General features: G+C 42.4%; 2 protein-coding genes across 2 annotated transcripts; both read left to right on the top strand.

Moving 5' to 3' along the window:
- The first annotated feature begins 6,065 nt into the window (after positions 1–6,065).
- LOC306971495 (UDP-glucuronosyltransferase 2A3-like) lies at positions 6,066–8,447 on the top strand. Its single transcript, XM_079567783.1, has 2 exons — positions 6,066–6,261; positions 6,771–8,447. The coding sequence occupies exon 2, from the start codon at positions 6,791–6,793 to the stop codon at positions 8,354–8,356; it is 1,566 nt and encodes a 521-aa protein (XP_079423909.1). The 5' UTR covers positions 6,066–6,261; positions 6,771–6,790; the 3' UTR covers positions 8,357–8,447.
- Positions 8,448–18,293: 9,846 nt separating this feature from the next.
- LOC306971315 (UDP-glucuronosyltransferase 2A3-like) lies at positions 18,294–19,901 on the top strand (the record flags this gene model as incomplete). The annotated part of the gene is made up of 1 exon (XM_079567555.1): positions 18,294–19,901. The coding sequence occupies one exon, from the start codon at positions 18,294–18,296 to the stop codon at positions 19,899–19,901; it is 1,608 nt and encodes a 535-aa protein (XP_079423681.1).
- Positions 19,902–22,731: the final 2,830 nt, after the last annotated feature.

Raw genomic sequence — 22,731 nt, 5'->3', positions numbered from 1 at the left:
AGCCTATCGTTGATTCCAGGTGAAAGCAGCATGCCACGAGAGCAAACTGGTCAAAAACATTAGGAGAATAATAAAATAAGAAGCTTTGTCTAGAGTATCTCCCCATAATCTGGGCTGGGCAACACTTGTAACTGTCCATGGTGTACTGTTCATTTATTTAACCAACAATGGAAACAGAACAAAAGGCAAAACAAAATATATATATACATTTTTAACAAATAGTATAGAATTGCAAAGGAATTATTTAAGCAATTTACGCCTACTGTACTTCCGTAACATGAAAGGGATCTACTGTATCCTCGTCTGAACTATGGCATAGCAGACAGGAACCAGGAACCCATTCCGTGGCCAACTCTCTAGCCTGACTCCTGACTGCGTGTACTGGTATTTCTCATGCATTTCAGCGTGTCACGCGATAGACCGTGGAAATAACATCATGAAAATGAAAAGCATACTTGCCCAAATGCACACACACTGTTACTGGCTTCAGGTGAGCTGTTTGCGTAATAAACTCGACATACGGCCAGCCGGGAAGTACTACTGTATTGTTCCTGCAGTGGTAGCGACTGATCTAACTTTATCCCGCCTCTTTTGGAGTTTCAACCAATCATAAGTTACATTACTCACAGTTCACCTCAGGGTAGAAGTGGATTGTATAGCCCTGCACTTTTGCATGCAATAAATAGTTTACAGCTAAAATAAAGGCTTCTGCTTTGGAACTGACACCATAGACTGTAACTGACACACAAAGAATTAGTTTTATTAATAAAACTAAGACCTCCTAAGGCAGTTTCCATGAGTGGGGGGTCGTGAGCACCGAGCTGGGGTCCCAAGATTATATCATGATACATGAAAATCAAAATGTTGATAGCTTGTTTTATATAATTCTTAATTGAAGCCTGTGTAGATTTGTGAATTGATATCAAACAATATAAATACATTTACATATATGCGTAGCTGATTTGAAAAGTCTTTCTTCCTATTATTTAGCCTATATTAATAATCAGTTTTAGTGAGTTATTCACTTGGTATTTTTGGGTACTGCCAGAAACGTTTGAGAAAACTCGAAGGCACCAGATCAGAATCAGAATCGTTTTTATTGCCTTTGTTTGAGAACAGGTTCACAAACTAGGAATTTTTCTCAGTGCAGACGTGCAGCATAAAACATATAATACAGACTTTAGATATAAATAAGCTATAAAACTTTAAACTATAAGGCTATAAGGGCATGCATAAAGAATACTAAAATAAAAAAATAAAAAGACAAATATGGTAGACGACAACAATTTGACATAGAACAACAGCGGGATTGTATTATGCGTAGGTGTATAAAGTGATAAAGTGATAAAGTGATACAAAGTGATAAAGTGATAGCAGCGGATCTGAGTGTGGACACACACACAGTGCAACATGGCAGATTACATCCATGAGTCTGTAACTAAGCTATTGGGTCTTGTTTTGGTTCATGAGTCTGACGGCGGAGGGGAAAAAACTGTTCCGTGGCTGGATTTATGGGTCTGGATAGACCGTAGCCACCTGCCTAAGGGGAGAGGGGTGAATGGTCCGTGTCCAGGGTGAGAAGGGTCAACTGTGATCCGACCCACACGCCTACGTGTCCTGGAGTTTAACAGGTCTTGGAGAGATGGGAGCTCACAGCCAATCACCTTCTCAGCTGCACGCACAATGTGCTGCAGTCGATGCTTGTCCCGGTCTGTATGGCACTAGGGTACCACACGGTGATGGAGGAGGTGAGGATGGACTCGATGATGGACGTGTAGAACTGCATCAGCATCCTGGTCGGCAGCTTAAGTTTCTTCAGCTGCCCCAGGAAGAACATCCTCTGCTGGGCCTTCTTGATGAGGAAGCTGATGGTTGGCTGCCATTTGAGGTCCTGGGTGATGGCGGTGCCCAGGAAACAGAAGGAGTCCACGATGGAGACGGAGGTGGGAGAGTCAAGTCAGAGTGAGGGGGGACGGTGGGGCTGTGTCTTTCCTGAAGTCCACGATCATCTCCACTGTCTTCTGGGCGTTCAGCTCAAGGTTGTTGTGGCTGCACCAGGACGCCAGTTGGTCCTCCTGTTGCAAAGGAGGACGTCCGAGATGAGCCCGATGAGAGTGGTGTCGTCCGCAAACTTGATCAGTTTTGCGGACTGGTTTCTCTACAGGGAGAAGAGCCAGAGGGAAAGTTCACAGCCCTGAGGAGTTCCTGTATTTGTAGTCTGAGTGTCCGAGACAATCTTCCGTAGCTGCATGTCCTGTCTCCGGTCGGACTGAAGTCAGTGATCCATCTGCAGAAGGAGATGAGATGAGGATATAATCCTCTCAAAATATAAACATCCAGCCAATGAAATGTGAAAAAAAAAAAAAAAAAAAACTATTTTTATCACTTCTAGATAACTTAGGCAGGGTCAAAATGGCAGTGTCCATGGTTTCTGTATAACGTATAACTGTTATATCCATTGTTACTCACACGAAGTGGGACAAATCAGTAGGATGCTCTTAATCTTAAACAATTAAAGCATGTGAGCATACTGTGATTTTTTTAATACTGTGCACCAGGAGATTGTAGGGTCTCTCTACATGTACTTAGCTGTGTAACATTTATTGTAGGCCTGCATTTTCAAGTTTCCCTTGCACAAAAACAGTAACCAATTCCCCAGTAAAGACTCTGCAGCAAGTCAAGGTTACACACCAAGTAGCTAAGTCTAAGCAATTGATAAAGGTGTAATTTTTTAAAAGAATCTCCAGTATTTTGTGGCATTTGCTCCAAAGTCCAAGGGCCAGATCTTGTGGTTCATAGCGCAGGCTGTAGAGAAGACGAGTGCGCAGACGGGTGGCGCTCCTTGCAATCTTCAGTGTCATACCTGGCGCAAAAAGTGGGCAGGACAGGAGGGGGGGGACAGACTCACATTGCGATGTTGTGGTGCCGCCCCCTCCCCATGCTTTCCCCAGACCTGCGGAAGGCGGTGGTTTGCAGGGAGGGGTTCTCTCGTAAACGCTTAACATGCATGATGCAGCGCGCAATGTTTAATAAAGATAAAATAAATAAAACTGTCCCTCCGCTGCTGCAGCCACTCGCTGCAGATCCAAGATGAGCGGGCGGGACAGAGAGGCAGCAGCCTTGCGTTGGACACCGTTCGAATGCGCAAAGTTACGAAATGTACAGGATTTAATTGATCAGAAACTGTCACATCGGCTGCGGAGGAGTTGCAGAGTTATGCAGCAGTTGCAAGAAAACTATAGCTTATTGGAACATTTGCGCTACAGCTGCAGGATTCTTGGAGCGGCTGAATTGGAAAAAAAAGAAGAAGAAAAAAGTTGCAATGCGCGTCTTTCTTTTGGACTGAGCTGTGGCTACACAAGGAGCATCATCAGGAGGTAAACACTGACACACGATGGAAATGTCTCCTTACAACGCAGATTAGACGTGGTGTTGTGGCACTTGAAGGCATGTGTGGTTTATTTATGGAAAACTGTTCTTGTTTTGGTGCTAGGGGTGTGCGCGTTGATCTACAGTATCAACGTAAACCCGTGCGTAGCCTACGCTCAAACAGACTTTTCAAGGCAATGTCGCTTTTGTTTTCAATTTGACTCGATTCTAAGGAAGAAGACAAGGCAGCGCGATGTAAAGAGGAACATAATGTGAAGGTTGCTATAGAAGAGTAGCGCGAGTGCTGCTTGTAATGAACCACGCCTCAGTCGGCCTCTTTTTCTTAAAAAACGCCCTCTCCCTAGTGGCGCAGCAAACCCTGCGCCACTATCGCGCGTGTGCGTTTAGAGTTGCGCACGGACTGCGCCAGTCACAAGATCTGGCCCCAAGACTGTAACACCTTTAGAGTCACTCATTTGAACATTGGTCACATTTTCATAGTTGCACTTTCTATTCACTTTCTATTCAGTGTACTGTACACAGACAGTGGAGCAGGTGAAGAGTCCTGCCCAATGACACAATGGCAGGATGGATCTCCTGTAGCACTGAGAGTCTGCCCCAGCTGTTTAAATGTGATGTAGTGTTGAGTATATCAAGAAGTGGCCCTGTTGTTTGTTGCATTTCTGAAATTTTGTCCTGATGGGTCTTAGTTTTATTACTTTTTCATTTGCCTATTTGAAGATCAATATTGGTAGTGTAAAAAGAATCTTCAGGCCAATCTGCTACAATAATTACTCAGGCCAGAGTGAGCTTTCGGTATTGTAATTTATATATATATATGATTTATATTATCTGATTTACAAAACACATAGTTGATCCTTACCTTTATTTGCCTAACATGATTATACTTCTTGCAGGAGCCTAAAGTCACAAGTTCCAGGCCGATCCCTATGTGCTGCCTCTCCTTTACCCTTTGCACACACCTGGCGCAACAACAGCATTGCTCAAGACAAAGTTGGAACCTTGCGTACAAACAACCCGCCATTGCTTTTGCCAGTAACTTGAGGATGTTGCTTAGGAAATAAAGGAGTCGGCTGAGGCATGATGTGTCACAAGCAGCGCTGACTACAATGACTGTTTGCTGCTTCCTCTTCTTTAGGATGAATTTGGATAAAGGGAAATTGGGTAATGTGGGACACTTGAGCTTTAATGTGTCTAATTATTTTTTCATTATTATGAATTCCTCCAAACTTGCAATAAATTATTGGCGTTATAGTTGTCTATTTGGTTGCATATGACATCACCGAAAGAGTTGTGGCACATGTCAATCATTATAAAAAGTGGAAAAAAAGTAAAACACGGCCAGTGACTTAACATTTTGATCAAATTGATGCTAATGTGATTCATGTATATTTTTGGATTGATTTTCAAATCCCTTATTAAATTCTCTTTGTATTTGCATAAAATAGTTCAGAAATAAGCTAGTGTTTTGTGAATTAACCATCTCACTTTATCAAACATGTTTGATAAAGTGAGATGGTTATCAAACATGTTTGATAAAGTGTTTGATAAAGTGGGAGCGTGTAAAAGACAATGTAATGCTTGTGTGCTACAGTTTTAACCATAGAAATTAGCTACTATTGAAAGCACACAGCGTAACATTTTGGATTCTGTTTTTGCCAATACAAAACCTTCTCCCGAAGAGCAGCTTGACATAGAAAATGCTATTTTTAATATTTAAAGCAAACACACAGGTTTGTTTAGATAAAAATATCTGTAGTAAATAAAAGCTTGTACTTCATGTTATGTTCATATTTATTTATTTTTATTCATTTTTCATTTTAGCTGTTAAAGCGACTGTTAGAGGACCATTAGGCTATGTGTTCCGCTTTAGATGTCCCACTTTACCAAATGGGACATCTATACGCCTATGAAACAGAAAGATCACTGACATCTAGTAGCCTACCTGTTTATAATATCATGGCATTTGTTTTTAATGTTAAAAGAAAACATTTTAAGGATTTTGGTATAACATAATGCAGGAAGATAAATAATTATCATGGCCGTTTAAAGTTGACATTTCTTGGTGCAAGGCCTCAGTGTGAGCAGACAGGCACCTGTGTTTTATTAAATGTGGCCCTTTATCTGGAAGATAAATTCTACAGAGCCCCTAAAGGTTCCATAAAGAGAGAAAAAAATATGGTGTGCTCAAAAGATAATTGAGAGAGAGGAAAGAAGAAAAAAAGGCCTACTTTTTTTTTATTAACACAGTGCATCAGGAAGATTTTTTATTTTTTTTGGCCGCCGGGCTGCAAGAGAAATGAAATGTTTAAAAAAATAAAATCAACAAATGATATATATATACCCACGCTTGGCGCTGGCGAAAGCACTAGGCCTAGACATAGCAGTTGTGTTCACCCAAGATTGAAGCCGCACCTCGACCAAGACTGAGCCCTTTATTGCACTTATTATGGCAATTTAAGTGTCCTTTCATGAAAACTGCTTTGAAACACCCTTTTTCTGTGAAGCAATTTGAAATAGGCAAATTTAGCATAAAGTAACCAGGAAACTTTGCACCTTGTGGCTCAAATGACACACCTATTGTTTTTGCATTGACACTAAGTGACCAGTAGATGGCAGCAAATGCGTTTCTTTACTTTTCATTGCTTTTTTTTCCTTTATGTAAGTAACAATATCCCACAATTTCAAAGTCCTCCCCATTCAATCAGCTGAACCAGGAACAAGCACTCACTTCAGATAGGTGTGTGGACTGTAGAGTGGAATTTGAAGCCTGAAATGTACACAGGACCGCAACAGCTGTCATTTGCATTTTGGGGGTAGAAAAAGCAGGATAGTCTACTCTGAACTTGGAGTTTTGAACTGTAAACTGGGGTAAGTACTACAATTGCATTTATGTTTTTGTAGAGTCCGCTAACAACATTGATTCACCAGGAAAAAAAATGCTGATTTGATCAAACAAAGTTGCTGAGAAATGAGTTATCAAATGGAAAAAGCCCAACTGAATGACAGTGAAGCAGCAAATGGATAAGAGGAGAAAAGTAGTAACCTCTGTGAGATCCACTCCTATAGATGGACAAGCTACAGGTGTGCTCAAGGCTGTCTGTTTGACCGGTATCTGGAAGCAAGTTCATTAGCAGCCCACCACTCCACAGTCCTGTTGGCACAGCTTCAGGACACTAGTGGTCAGAGGGTCTTCAGCTCACAGGGCATGGAGCACAGCTGTGTGCATATTGGGTCAATCCTCAGAGGGGCATGATTGCATAACTAAACAAAGAAAAAAAGCTTTATATGAAATGTGGTAGGGGATAGATTATTAGTATAGTAAAATATTGCTCTGTGTAGCTTGGGGAGAATGCAACTGTTGTGTTAAATGTTCTAAGGTCATTGGGGAATCTAAAACATGAAGACCCTCTGGATCCCTTTGACTTTACTGTTCCTGAACTTGTCCCAGTCATCAGGGGGTAAGATCCTGGTGTTCTCGATTGACGGCAGCCATTGGATAAACATGCTGAAAATATTAAAGGTGGTCCACACCAGAGGTCACGAGATCACGGTGCTGCGGATGTCACCCAGCTGGTACATTAAAGAGTCTCCTTTGTACTCTTGCATAGATGTGCCCACCTACAGCTTTGAGGAAAGTTTTGACGTATTTGTGTCTCGACAGCTTGAGCTACGGCTCCAAACAGATCCTAAATCCTTCTGGTCTCGTATGTGGGCTAGAATTCAGATGCGATCTTTATCGGTAGAGCATTTTACTACTTTTCATCAGCAGGTGGGAGACCTCACTGTTAAGATTCTTGAAGATAAAGATTTGATCCAGAGACTCAGAGACGCCCAGTATGATGTGCTATTGACTGACCCCGGGATCGGACTAGGGACAATCCTGGCTAAATACCTCCAGCTCCCTTTGGTTTACAACGTCAGGTGGACTGTTTTAGGTGAAGCTCACTTCAGCATCGCCCCCTCGCCTTTGTCCTATGTGCCCTTCACTGCTTCAGAGCTGACTGACAAAATGACCTTTCTCGAAAGAGTGAAAAATTGCATAATTTCTGTCTTAGGAACTTACACAATGCAGGCCACCACTGAACCTGTGTACAAACCAATACTGAAGAGGTACTTTGGTCCTGATGTCGATTACTCAGCTTTTTTCTCAGATGCTGATATTTGGCTGATGAGAAATGATTTCATCTTTGAATACCCCCGTCCTACGATGCCCAACGTGGTGTATATGAGTGGTTTTCAGTGCAAGCCTCCTAAAGCGCTCCCTGCTGACCTGGAGGAGTTTGTCCAGAGCTCTGGTGACCATGGCGTTGTACTGATGAGTCTGGGGACTTTAGTGTCCAAGCTCCCTGCACACATCACTGAGGAGATCGCTGCGGCCTTCGCCCAGCTGCCCCAGAAGGTCATCTGGCGATACTTAGGCAAGAGGCCGACCAATCTGGGCAACAACACTTTACTGGTGGAATGGTTTCCTCAAAACGACCTGTTGGGACATCCCAAAACCAGAGTGTTTGTGGCTCATGGAGGCACCAATGGAGTTCAGGAGGCCATTTACCATGGTGTCCCAATAATAGGATTGCCTATATTCTTTGACCATCCCGAAAACTTGTCCCGACTTAAGTCCAAGGGAGGGGCAGTAATGTTGGACATTGCAGCGCTGGACAGACAAGTGCTGGGAGACGCCTTAAAGACTGTCCTGAATGAAGTGTCCTACACAGACAACATGAAAAGGCTGTCCAGACTTCACAGAGACCAGCCCCTGAGCCCCATGGACCAGGCTGTGTTCTGGATCGAGTTTGTGATCAGGCACAAAGGAGCAGCTCACCTCAAGTCCAACTCAGTCACACTGTCCTGGGCTGCCTATCACTCTCTGGACGTTATCACTGCTCTGCTCTCCACCTGTCTCCTGTTCATGTGGACATTTGTCTATGTGGGGAGGTGTCTGTGCAGAAAGATTCTTGTGTGAAGCTTTAAGAATAGCAGCTGATTCTACGTACCCATCACACAGTCTCTTCCGTGTATACTGCGTTTGTGGAGGAGACTGTAGAGTCTACGGGTCAGGTCCACTCGACTGCCGATTGGTAATGATGTAGGTTATGTTTGTAAACTACATGTATTTTTTGAAAATGATCTCTTGTTATGACTTCCACAACAATCGCTTACTTTTGCCCTTTGCCCATGTATGATGCAGGATGTTGCAGTTCTGGTGATGATTTTTTGGACTGTGTTCTTCCTCTTCAAAAAAGAAAGAAAATAAAATTAACCCCTTCTGTTGCTAATTCCTGACATACCGCCTCCTGCAAGAATTTAACATCAGCTTATTTTACTGTGAAATTTGAAATGTATTATTAAATTGTGTTTACAAATGTGAAAACTAAACTAAACTAAACTAAACTAAAAGAAAGCAAAAAATATTGTATATATAATATAATTGGAAATAAATTCAAGCATCAAGGGGTTAAACTACAATACAATACAAGTGATACTATTGTTTTTTTTTTACAAAATGGATCAGTCAGTCAGTCAGTCAGTCAGTCAGTCAGTCAGTCAGTCAGTCTGTCAGTCTTTATAAAGAGCTTTTCATATATTGTATGTACCACAAAGTACTTCACAGATTTAAAACAGTCCCTCACGCCCACATCCTCCCACAAAAACAAACACCTTGTTGCATTCTCAGGCCGTTATCACACATGTTGGAGCGCTTTGTCAGGTTGCCCTGAGACTGTCCTATTTTGCATTTACTCCAATGTAGTTTAGCTGGGGTACCTAATTTTTCCTGTTCCTGTTATTTTACATTTTTTAGTTTGGGCCCGAACTCATTTCTAGCTCTCACAATCCCTCCTACGTATCCAAATTGTTCCGGCAAATTATATATATTCACGTTTAATGCCTGTGTACAGCTTTGAGTGGTGGCAAAGTGAAGCAGGAGGGAAGTAATTTGCACTAATTTAGATTCTTCGTTTAGCTTCCATCGCTCCATAAAAATTTTGCTCCATTAAGGCAGTAATTCAAGTAAAAGTGGCCCAAACTAAGTAGGAAGTACATTATGCGCGACTATAGTTTTAGGAGGGCCGACATTTCTCTGTTTAAAATCATTTTTTTATTGATTTCATGTAATATTCTAATCTTCTGAATTTTGAATTTGAGTGTTTTACCAGCTGTAAGCCAAAATCATCCAAATTAAAACAAACAAAGGCTTGACATATGTCACTTTGCATGTAATGAGTCTATATCATGTATTAGTTTCACATTTTAAGTTGAATTACAGAAATAAATTAACTTTTTCACAATATTGTAATTTTTTTCCGAGTCTCACCTGCATTTTTAGAGTTTATAAATCAAATGGCGGAAAATTGAGTCAAAGTACTGACTAATTAGTCTTACTCTTAATCAGATATCGTGCGCTGTGTCCAGTGTCTGCATACATTGGTGTATGAATGAAGGTGTGAATGGGTGACTGGTTCCTTGCTATAAAGTGCTTTGGGTCTAATGAAGGTAGAAAAACGCTATATAAGTTGAAACCATTTACCACTGTCCCCTGATTCAAACTAAATGAGTTAGAGTGATACTGTAGTGTTGAGGACTTTGTCAAATGGTGTGATGAGTCAAGTTTTACCAAAACATCGCACTTCAAATACTTTGTCCACCGTCAAGTTCTGGGCTTCGGTGGGTGCGCATGTGTGTTTTGAGGTTACGTCTGTTGGTATAGGCTTTGTTACAGGATGGGCAGCAGTAAGGTTTCTCTCCGGTGTGTGTTCTATTATGTTTGATGAGGTCAGATTTTTGAGCAAAGGCTTTGTTGCAGGTTGAACAGTTAAATGGTTTTTCACCTGTGTGTGTTTTGCTATGTCTGATGAGATGAGATTGTAGTGTAAGGTTTTGTTGCAGGTTAAACAGTTGTAAGGCCTCTCCCCTGTGTGAACTCTAATGTGTGTTTGTAAATTATTATTATTCTGTTCTGAACTTGGTTGTAGTGATCTCCATCAGTCTCTGTCTCCATCTGTGCAGCTGTACAGCTGAATGGAGGTTCCTGGTCATCATCGTCGTCTGAGTCAGACGAGGGCTCAGTGTGTCCCTCAGTATCTGAGTGGGAATGTGGCTCTGAGCTGAAGTCCACTCCGAATGTTTCCTCTCGATTCTCAGTTTGTCTTTGTTGAAGCTCCAAGGACTCTGGGACAGACCTGAAATCATTTAAAGAAACACATAATAATAACATGTTTTCAAGTCAGGTGCTCTTCCAGGGTCCGTATGCAAAAAGCTTCATTTGAAAACTTTGAACTAACTTTGAACTAATGCATGAATGAATGCAGGATTTCATGATACATTCATGCATTAGTGTGACTTCTCAGGAACAAACATGATCACATGTTGGTTCATGGATGACTTCATCCCAGAATTAAATGTGTAACTACTGTAGTGAATGTGCTTGAAAATCTTTAAGATTCATCATGATCATGAGGATCACAGAAGAAGAAGAAGAAGAAGATCTTTATTTATATAGCGCCTTTCACAGACATGGTCACAAAGCGCTTTACATGAGACAATTGTACATCATTCATCCTGGCCTATTGTGCATGTTTTTAGTGGTAGGGGAAACCGGAGTGCCCGGAGGAAACCTACGCAGACACGGGGAGAACATGCAAACTCCACACAGAAAGGCCCCGTCCCTGGTGGGAATCGAACCCGGACCTTCTAGCTGTGAAGTGAGAGCACTAACCGCTATGCTGCCGTGCCATATAAGAATACCATGAATTCACTAAAACTGCAGAGAAATGAAAATAAAATAATAAACCAGCGCAGAGCCAGAGCAGGAGAGTGACAAAATGAGGAGGAGCAGGAAAGCAACCAAGAGAGGAGCAGGAGAGCGACCAACAGAGGAGCAGGAGAGCGACCAACAGAGGAGCAGGAGAGCGACCAACAGAGGAGCAGGAGGGCCTGCTCCTGTGCAGCCATGATGAGTGCCTCTGTGCTGTCCTTTAGTCCGGCTTTATCTAGCCATTGGTAGGATTTCCGAATATCCGCCACTTCAGTTATGTTTCGGTGGTACATGCCGTGTAGGGGCTTGTCCTCCCATGACGGGACCTCCAGCACCTCATCTTCTGTTCCCCATTGTCTGAGACATTCACTGAGCACGTCATCTGTTGGAGCCTTGTCCTTGATGTACTTCTTGGATGTTTCATCCTGGATAGTGGCTCTCACACTCACTAGTCCTCGGCCTCCTTCCTTACGGCTAGCGTACAGTCTCAGAGTGCTGGATTTGGGGTGGAACCCTCCGTGCATGGTTAGGAGCTTTCGCGTCTTAACATCTGTGGTCTGTTTCTCATCCTTTGGCCAGCTTATTATTCTTGCAGGGTATCTGATTACTGGCAGGGCGTAGCTGTTTATTGCCCGGGACTTGTTCTTGCCATTGAGCTGCTTCTTTGGACCTGCCTTACTCGTTGGAGGTATTTAGCCATAGCCGCTTTCCTTGTCACCTCTTCGAGGTTGCCATTTGCTTGTGGGATTCCGAGGTACTTGTAACTGTCCTCAATGTCTGCTATTGTTCCTTCTGGGAGTGAGACCCCTTCTGTGTGGACTACCTTCCCTCTCTTAGTCACCATCCGACCACACTTCTCTAGTCCGAATGACATCCCAATGTCTGCACTGTATATCCGGGTGGTATCAGTGAGTCGATGTCTCGCTCATTCTTAGCGTACAGCTTGATGTCATCCATGTAGAGGAGGTGACTGATGGTGGCCCCGTTCCTGAGTCGGTATCCATAGCCAGTCTTGTTGATTATTTGGCTGAGGGTGTTCAGACCTATGCAGAACAGCAGTGGGGACAGGGCGTCTCCTTGGAATATGCCACATTTGATGGAGACTTGAGCAAGTGGCTTGCCATTGGGTGGTTTTCCACAACCTCATATGTATTAATTCATGATTAATGCACTAATAATTTTTTTGATTAAAGATTTAACTTTGACAGCCCTAATATATGTATGTGTTCCTATATTCTGTGTGTGTTAAACTCATTTGATGAAGCATTATTAAAGCAAAGGAAAAAAGCATCTAGAAGCAGAGTCAAGTATTTAGGACCTTGTCCTTTAAAAAGCACATATCACAACTGATAAAAAGTGTAAAAAATGTAAAAAATATTTTTTTCACAGTTTAGATATAGCCGCCCTCTAATGACCACAGATGCAGCCAAGCTTTGTATGCATTTGATTATACTGCAACACTGCACTACAGCCGCTCCGAAGCCTGTACAAACAGGTTCTCAAAATATTAGATGAAAAAATCTGTTTCGCACCACGAATGTAACATTGTGAAGAAATATACATACCATAAGATACCGCCATACCATCTTTGCTATGCCCAATCCCGTCAGACCTTGGAAGCTAAGCAGGACTGGCAGGACTTGGATGGGAGACCGTTTGGGAACACCAGGAAGCCTAGTGAATGTAGTGAGTGAGTGGTGGTGGTCGGAGGGGCCGATGGCGCAGACTGGTTGCCTCGCTTCCATCAGTCTACCCCAGGGCAGCTGTGGCTACAATAATAGCTTACCACCACCGAGTATGGAGTGAACGTATAGTGCAATGTAAAGCGTCTTTGAGTGTCCAGAAAAGCGCTATATAAAACCGATGCATTATTATTATTGTTGCAACTGAGGGGGTTAACAGACTATAATTTATAATTATAATCTTAGAATAGTATAGATTTTCCAACAACGCCACCCCAGACTTCCTGGGGAAAAGAAAGTACTACAACTTAGAGGCTCGCAAGTAAGTGTACTGAAGCAAAGGCACTGGTTCCATTTAGTTTACAAAGTTTATTTTGCATCAATAGGAAACATTTCATTTCATTTCAGTTGTGTTCAATGTGTTTACAATGGTTAATAAAATACCATGGGTTGAAAATGAGCTCACATTACTCAAATAAAAACGTTCAGGCGTTTAAAACCTCCTGCCTACCTGGCAAACAGAACCCAGGGCGTAAGCAGTGGACGCACTTTAGCGGTCTGGAGTGCGGTGCCAATCTCCAGGCACGCCAGAGACCGCAGCAGGACGTGTGTGATTACAAAGAAATGTCCAACCCGTCACACAGTTCAGCTGTAGAGCAGTGGTTCCCAACCCATTCCAAAAACTATGGCCACTACAAATGTGTAAAATAATGAATGCTAAAAAATAATTTCAAACAAACTGCAATTGGAGTGTTTGATGCACCCATACTCCTTTCTTATATACTACATCCACAATATGTTCGCTAAACTCAGGGAATAGAATTCAAGAGACAGTGGAATAAGTATGGATAAATATTAGGGGTTCAGCTCTCACGGTTCGGTTCACGGTGCAGGACCCGTGGTTTGGTGCATCACAGTAGTGTACAATCTAAAAAATAATAAGTTGGTTTTGAACTGAAATAGCCTAATGATCGTTGTTAGACAGTATTTATAACCTTACAATAAAATTGGCAATGCGTTCAAAGCTGCTTTAGAATAAAATGTACCTCTGGGCTCACAATACGTGAAAGCAAAATAGAAAACAAATGGTACAGCAGTAAAGTAAAAAAAAGAAAAAAACTACACAGTGCAGGCCATGCGCTCGTTAAGTGGTAGTTTCATTTTCGCTTTTACTCACACGGAGGAGAAATCAGTCGGAGCAGCGCGTTTGATTAGAGGCTTTTGGGCAATGTTTTGCGTGTCCTTTTTTTTCGGAGACAAAGCTTTGGAGACGGCATACGGCCAGGATTGGATCTTACGCATTTGTCTGCACCTCTGACATTACGCAGCACTGGATCCATAATGAACCACAGCCACGGTCACTGCAGGAGAGACTTAAACAAAGACACACAGATGTCATGTGTTTTGGAGGATGTAACTGTACCTGCGCGGAGCGTCGACAGCTGCAGTTTAGGGTGAGTGACGATGGCACTCATCGATTAGAGTGAACCTGGCCCCCCATCAAACTCAAATAAAAATAAAAATATGTCAATCGTTTGTGCTACGTTTGTGCTGTTTTGTGCTGTAAAAATCTTCGTTTGTGCTGTTACCGTTTTTGAGATATTAGCCTAATGATTGTTTTATTGGTCAGATCTCAGGTCACCCTGCTCGTTATAAAGTTCTAAAACGGGTAAAAATGGTGTCACCGCTTCCTTTACATCTGTGCTGTTTTGTGCTGTAAAGATTTCCCTTTGTGCTGGTTCGGTTTTTAAACTATTACAAACTTTAGAGCCTTTAGGCGTCACCCTCGTCCTCCTCTGAGGCGCGCGCATGTGTCAGAGGTGCACGGCAACAACACACACTGCATGCAAAAAACAATCAGTAATATCTCAAAAACGGTAACAGCACAAACAAAGATTTTTACCGCACAAAACAGCACAAACGTAGCACAAACATTTTAATTTGAGTATGATGGGGGGCCAGGTTCACTCTAATCACACATCGCCCTGTTTGGAAGAGCGCGCACACACTGGCCATCGGGAAATTCGGGAGTTTTCCCGGTGGGCCGACGTACTTTTGGGCCAGTCAGATCGAGATAAGGCCTGTGATTTCCTTTCACCGGCCCACAATTAGTATGAAGAGCAATCAGAGTCTGTATCGTTACGTAGATGCAATTACACATCTCCTCCACTAGAGGGATGTGACGCTTTTTATACCGTGCTCGTAGCACGCTTTCTTGAGTCATGGTTCACAGATAATCTCGTAAAAACAGCAATGAGCCTCTGGGACATAACACTCATGCCCCTCACATTGCTAATATAAGAGGAAATAGTTTATTGTAACTCCCTCCAGGACCCACAGAACCTCAGACCTCTATTTTTTTATACATTTTAGACAAATGTTTGCAAAGAAGTGCATGCTGGGAGTTCTCAGGTGACTCCGTCTTGTCCCTTGTCGTCAGTGTGCGCAGTTTGGAAATCTTGTTTCCATTAAAAGGATTTACAATGTTTGGCCTTTTTGGGACTTCTATTCTCACTAACACCTCTCTGACTCCGTGGTGAGTTTTACCATTTTATCTTCAATCCACAGTGGGATCAATTGGTTGGTTTTGAGAAGTTTATTTGTGTTGCAGTCTCGAGAGGAACTTCATTAACGGAACGCACATTTTAAGATTGTTAAGTAATTTTACTAAAGTTCCATCAAATAGTAAATGACAAGATTAAGGTGATGAGTGCTATGAGGTGTTAGCTTGAATTCGGCTCATCTGTTTTGCTCATCACCTCGACTATTGCATTGAATATGACTGTTTTTTTGTTTTTTTTAGAGGGCCGGTCTTGACCCAAAAGTCCCGGGCCGATTTTTTCTGCCAGTCCAGTCCAGCCCTGCACACACACACACACACACACACACACACACACACACACACACACACACACACACACACACACACACACACACACACACACACACACATCGCCCTGTTTGGATGCGCGCACACGCACGGCAGTCAGATGTCGTGCACTCGCGGTTTTGTGACGGCGGGTTGTCCTCGGACAGCAGCACCGCGGTCCATATGGACCCGTGGTCAATGCCCGCGGCCTGCGGGACCGTCACATGGGGGCCGGCCGCGGATGTAATAATACGCACAACCAGCCCAACCACCAACCACGCACACACTCACTACTCTCGCCAGTCTTCCTGGTGTTCCCAAATGGTCTCCCATCCCAGTCCTAACCAGGCCCTTCCCTGCTTAGCTTCAAAGTCGGTATGGGAAATAAACATGGCGGCGCCCATGGCGACGGCCATTGACATTGCGTTTTATATTATGGACTAGCTGAGACCCGGCCTTCGGCCGGGCCTCGCTAGTCTCCACATTTGATATTCAGAGATTAAGAGTTATTACACAGAAATGTCCAGTATAGTCCCTATAACCCGTCAGTCAGAATAGCTGTAGACCCGCAGTAAGTAGACCAGTGGTTCCCAACCCATTCCTAAAACTATGGCCACTACAAATGTGTAAAATAATGAATACTAAAAATAATTTCAAACAAACTGCAATTGGAGTGTTTGATGCACCTGTACTCCTTTCGTATATACTACAACGACAATATGTTCCATAAACTCAGGGAATAGAATTCAAGAGACAGTGGAACATGTAGGCCGAACATTACGGTTCGGGTGACGGTGCAGGAGACGTGGTTTGGTGCAGCATGGTGTAAGTGCAATCTAAAAAAGAATACGTTGTTTTTTATTAGACAGTATTTATATCCTTAGAATACAATAGGCAATGCTTTCAAAGCCGCTTTATAGAATGTAAAGGAGGGAAGGAAAAATAGAAAAGAAATGGTACAGCAGCAAAGTAAAAAAACAAAAAAAAAAACGCTACAGTGCAGGCCATGCGCTAAGTGGTAGTTTCACTTTCGCTTTATGCACACGGAGGCTGAAGCTCTCGGAGCAGCGCGTTTCATTTGAAGCTCGTGTTTCTGCGTGTACTTTTTTTCGGAGACATAACTTTGGAGACCGAATATGGCCAGGATTGGATCTTACGCATTTGTGTGCGCTCTGACATGACGCAGCACTGGATCTATAATGAACCACAGCCTCGGTCACTGCAGGAGAGACGTAAACAAAGAGACGCAGATGTGTTTTGGAGGAGGTAACTGTACCTGTGCGGAGCGTCTACAGCTGCAGTTTAGCGGTGAGTGATGATGACACATCGCCCTGTTTGGATGCGCGCACACAGGCACGGCAGTCAGATCTCGTGCACTCGCGTTGTTGTGACGGCGGGTTGTCCTCGGCCAGCAGCACCGCGGTCCATATGGACCCGTGTCCAATGCCCGCGGCCGGTGGGACGGTCACGTGGTGGCCTCTGGCCAATGCCCGCGAGCGGAGGGACCGCCACGTGGGGGCCGGCCGCGGATTTTTGGGAAATGAACATGGCAAGTCTTATATAGCGCTTTTCCAGACGCTCGTCGGTGTACAATTGGTTGCAGTATTCATTCAGTCCACTGCGCACCTCAGCCCCCACCACCAACCAACAGATAGCGTTTTCTATTATAGATGATGATTATCGTTTGAAAATTCCATTCTCCTGATGAAATTATGCCAAAGTCCTCCTCTTGCAGGGGGCTGAGCCAGAATTAAATAGGACACCTCAGAAGTATATTGTGTGAAGTATTAAGTATATAGTCAGCAGTGGTAACTGGAGTGGCAGTTTGTGATCAGCACGATTTGGATACTTTTGTTTTTACTGAAGTTGGAGTTTTGATCCGTAGACCTGGGTAAGACTTCATTACTAGAGAAAACTGTTGGCCTCATCTGACCACTTTCTAGTCTTTCAAACATCACAATGGAGTCTAATTATGCATGTATTTACAGGCTAAGAGCATAAGTGTTTTCTTTGAAAAACTTTGTGCCAGTTCCAATTTTGAAGTTAGGAAATCCATCTGTAACCATTACAAACAGGTTTTAACTCGTGGTATGACTTTCCAAGCCTTTTTGATCCACTCCGTCTTCATTAGTCCTTTTTTATTTCATTTTTCATTTCACACGTGTGAATTACTTCTGGTAAACATTTTCTTTAGAAATATATTTTTTGCAGAAAAATGATAACAGGTACAATACTTATTGTAGGCGCAAAATATTGTTTTTTATGAAAATAGACACAATAAAGGCCAAAGAAGAGAGTTAGGAGCATATAAATATATTTTTTTTAACATTAAACTTTCAATGGTGATGTTTAACTGGTGTCTTTTTGGTTAGCTGTAGTGAGTGAATGTCCTTTATTAATAATTGAATTTCTTGACTAAAGCTTTGCACAATCGGAAGAGCAGAACCAACAATGTATGAACCAATAACATCACATCATCACTATCTTCACCGAAAATGGCATTCACCAATTCTGCGTAGGCTATGTGTAACTGTACTTCTGTGTATAAATGCTAAAGTGTTTTTCCATCATTTAAGGTCATTGGGGAATCTAAAACATGAAGACTCTCTGGATCCTCTTTGCTCTGCTGCCCCTGAATTTGTCCCTGTCATCAGGGGGTAAGATCCTGGTGTTCCCGGCTGACGGCAGCCACTGGATAAACATGCTGAAAATCGTAGAGGTGCTCCATGCCAGAGGTCACGAGATCACGGTGCTGCGGATGTCACCCAGCTGCTACATTAAAGAGTCTCCTTTGTACTCTTGCATAGATGTGCCCACTTACACCCTGAGAGTTTTTGAAGTATTTGTGTCTCGACAGCTTGAGCTACGGCTCCAAACAGATCCTAAAACCTTCTGGTCTCGTATGTGGGCTAGAATTCAGATGCGATCTTTATCGGTAGAGCATTTTACTACTTTTCATCAGCCGGTGGGAGACCTCACTGTTAAGATTCTTGAAGATAAAGATTTGATTCAGAGACTCAGAGACACCCAGTATGATGTTTTTTTGACTGACCCTATTATCGGAGTAGGGACAATCCTGGCTAAATACCTCCAGCTCCCTTTGATTTATAACGTCAGGTGGACTGTTTTAGGTGAAGCTCACTTCAGCATCGCCCCCTCGCCTTTGTCCTATGTGCCCTTCACTGCTACAGAGCTGACTGACAAAATGACCTTTCTCGAAAGAGTGAAAAATTGCATAATTTCTGTCTTAGGAACTTACACAATGCAGGCCACCACTGAACCTGTGTACAAACCAATACTGAAGAAGTACTTTGGTCCTGATGTCGATTACACAGCTTTTTTCTCAGATGCTGATATTTGGCTGATGAGAAATGATTTCATCTTTGAATACCCCCGTCCTACGATGCCCAACGTGGTGTATATGAGTGGTTTTCAGTGCAAGCCTCCTAAAGCGCTCCCTGCTGACCTGGAGGAGTTTGTCCAGAGCTCTGGTGACCATGGCGTTGTACTGATGAGTCTGGGGACCTTTGTGTCCAAGCTCCCTGCACACATCACTGAGGAGATCGCTGCGGCCTTCGCCCAGCTGCCCCAGAAGATCATCTGGCGATACTTAGGCAAGAGACCGGCCAATCTGGGCAACAACACTTTACTGGTGGAATGGTTTCCTCAAAACGACCTGTTGGGACATCCCAAAACCAGAGTGTTTGTGACTCATGGAGGCACCAATGGAGTTCAGGAGGCCATTTACCATGGTGTCCCAATAATAGGATTGCCTTTATTCTTTGACCAGCCCGAAAACTTGTCCCGACTTAAGTCCAAGGGAGGGGCAGTAATGTTGGACATTGCAGTGCTGGACAGACAAGTGCTGGGAGACGCCTTAAAGACTGTCCTGAATGAAGCGTCCTACACAAACAACATGAAAAGGCTGTCCAGACTTCACAGAGACCAGCCCCTGAGCCCCATGGACCAGGCTGTGTTCTGGATCGAGTTTGTGATCAGACACAAAGGAGCACCTCACCTCAAGTCCAACTCAGTCACACTGTCCTGGGCTGCCTATCACTCTCTGGACGTTATCACTGCTCTGCTCTCCACCTGTCTTCTGTTCATGTGGACATTTGTCTATGTGGGGAGGTATCTGTCCAGGAAGATCTTTATGAGAAACAAACTCAAACTAGAAATGCAATGGCTGCGCCATTGCGATTGACTGCGGAATTGCGGGAAGCGAATGCAGAAATTGCATAAACTGTTCAAATTCCATAAAGTGGTTAATTTGCATAATCTATTTTGCATAAACTGGTAAAATGCATAAAATGTCATGTTGCATAAACTGTATAAACTGCATAAAGTGGTAAAATGCATGAATGGGTTAATTTGCATAAATTATGTAAATTGCATAAACTCTTTAAAATTCATAAGTCCTAAATGGCATAAACTCTTAAGTTGCATAAACGGTTTAAAATGCATAAAGTGGTTAATTTGCATAAATTGTTAATATTGCATAAACTTTTATATTCCATAAACTGCACAATTGGCTGAAAGGCCTGGAGTCTCCCGATTGGCTGGATTCCCCCCATACACACCAATGCAAAAATTTCAAACTCTCAATAAAAAAACTGGAAAACTGCAGAAGGCCAATTTTTTTCTCAAAACCCACAAGTTGCATAAGCTGAACATGCACAAAGTGCAGAAATTGCATAAAATGCAGAAAAACGTGCAGAACAGCATGGATTTGCGGCAGCCCCATTATAAGTCAATGGGAAAAATCTCCGACATTTTGGGCGATTGCGGAAAAACCGTAAATTGCAGAAGTCCCAAATGTAATAGCACCCTTCTCCTCAACATGCGGAACATTTTGATGCATAACTTGCATAAATTGCACAAAGCATGAAGGTGCTGAAAGCTCTAGAAAATCGGGAAAAAGATGGAAGAGGAATAATAATAAAGAACATGAAAACCAATAATTGACTGCGGAAAAATTCCGCAGTCAATCAATAAAGATGGCTTGTTGCAACACACCAAAGTTCTCATACTCACCACTACATGGCAGCATTTCTCTTTTGTTAGTTCAGCCGAACTAACATTGCACATCATGCCATGTTCTTGTTTCAACATTGTTTTTTGATTTAATTAAATATCCTGTAACATAGGTTTATATTCTTGTCAAAACACATGAAACAGGTTTATGAGTAGCAACCAGACACTAGTTCTTAATTTCAGTTGACTGCCACATGCTCCATCTGGTAGAGTATGGCACCATGGAGACATGTAATGTTTTGTAATTAGTCATTTTGTCAAATATGCCAAACTTTGCGCATGATTTGGTATTATGAATGGTTTGATATGGTCTAACGGCTACTAGCTCTGTGTCACACATTAACCTATAAGTTGCAAGCAAAATAGGATTAAAGAACGTACGCTAAAGCACTGAGGTTTTAAGTAAATAGATCTTGACCCACTACCTAGTTCAAGCTTAACATGTGTGTAAGCTATGGAAAATATAACCTAAATTCAAAATCTTTTAATAAAACTTCTGAATCCAAATAAATAGAACATGATAGGTGGAATGAACCTTGTGTGCTTTGTGTCTGTTTGGAAAATGGCAATTCAGCATAATGATTTCTCTGTCTGGAAAGACGCGGGTTCCATCTGGAACACAGTGAATGTACAGTATGCATAGTCTATTAGTGATAACCTGATAACCCATGGGGCCCGTGGATTCGGGCAGGTCGGGTACCTCAAATATACAGAAAACTTCGGGTGCAGGTGGGTCGGTTTAAAAAGCATACTTTTTTTCTTACATTGTTGACTTACAACATAAAGTGGGCGTTAGGGGATACACTGGGTGTGTTGAGGGGGTCTGAGGGGTGTCGGGGGTGTCGGGGGTATATATATATATATATATATATATATATATATATATATATATATATATATATATAACATTTCATGTGTATATGTATATATATTTATATATATAAATGATACATGATTCTGTTAATTTTCAAAAAATAGAAACCCGAAAAGTTGGCCATGCACAAATATTCATACAGCATTTATTAATACTTTGTGGAACCCCCTTTTGCTGCAAGAACAGCAGCAAGTCTTTTGGGTATGACTCTCACATTTTAGCCCCTTCCTCTTTACAAAACAACTCAAGCTCTGTCAAATTAGAAGGAGAGCGTTTGTGAACAGCAGTTTTCAGGTCGTTCCACAGATTTTCAGTAGGATTTAGGTCAGGACTTTGACTGGGCCATTCTTACACATGAATATGTTTTTTCAAACCATTCCATTGTATATTTAGCTTTGTGTTTAGGGTAATTGTCCTGCTGTGAATCTCCGCCCCAGCCTCAGTTCTCTCCTCCAAAATGTCGCTGTATTTGGCTCCATCCATCTTCCCTACTATTGTTACAATCTTCCCAGTCCCCGCTGAGGAAAAGCAGCCCCATAGCAAGATGCTCCCCCACCATATTTGACACTGGGGCTGGTGCACTCAGGACAATGAGCAGTGGTAGGTTTGCTCCATACATAACGTTTTGCATTTGGGCCAAAAAGTTGGATTTCTTATGACCTCCTTTGAATAATGGCTTTCTTCTTGCCACTCATCCATGAAGGCCAGATTTGTGTGGAGTACGATTTATAGTTGTCCCATGTAAGCCTGTCATGATAACAAATTTGAAGTTCAATATATTGAAGCAGGAAAGTATCGCGATAAAGGATTAAATTGACTATCGATACTAGATACACTGTCAACTCTCAGGCATAAAAATGACAGTAAACCTTTGCTCTAAAACAGCATTATCATATCCTAAAACCCCACACAAGTTGCAGTAAACATGAAATATAATGTAACTGAATTTGCTTCAGTTAAAAATCAAAGTTTTGCAGTTCTAGGAACTGCAAAGATACTGCGCAGAACCCTCAAGCTGTGTGTGTGTGTGTGTGTGTGTGTGTGTGTGTAGATATACACACACACACACAAAAACTCAAAATCAAAGTTGTTACTGATCTTTGGTGATTTAAAATGTAAATCTAAT

This window comes from Gobius niger (assembly GCF_951799975.1).
Source record: "Gobius niger genome assembly, chromosome: 12".
Lineage (NCBI taxonomy): Eukaryota > Metazoa > Chordata > Actinopteri > Gobiiformes > Gobiidae > Gobius > Gobius niger.
This window is presented reverse-complemented; position numbering and strand designations above follow the sequence as displayed.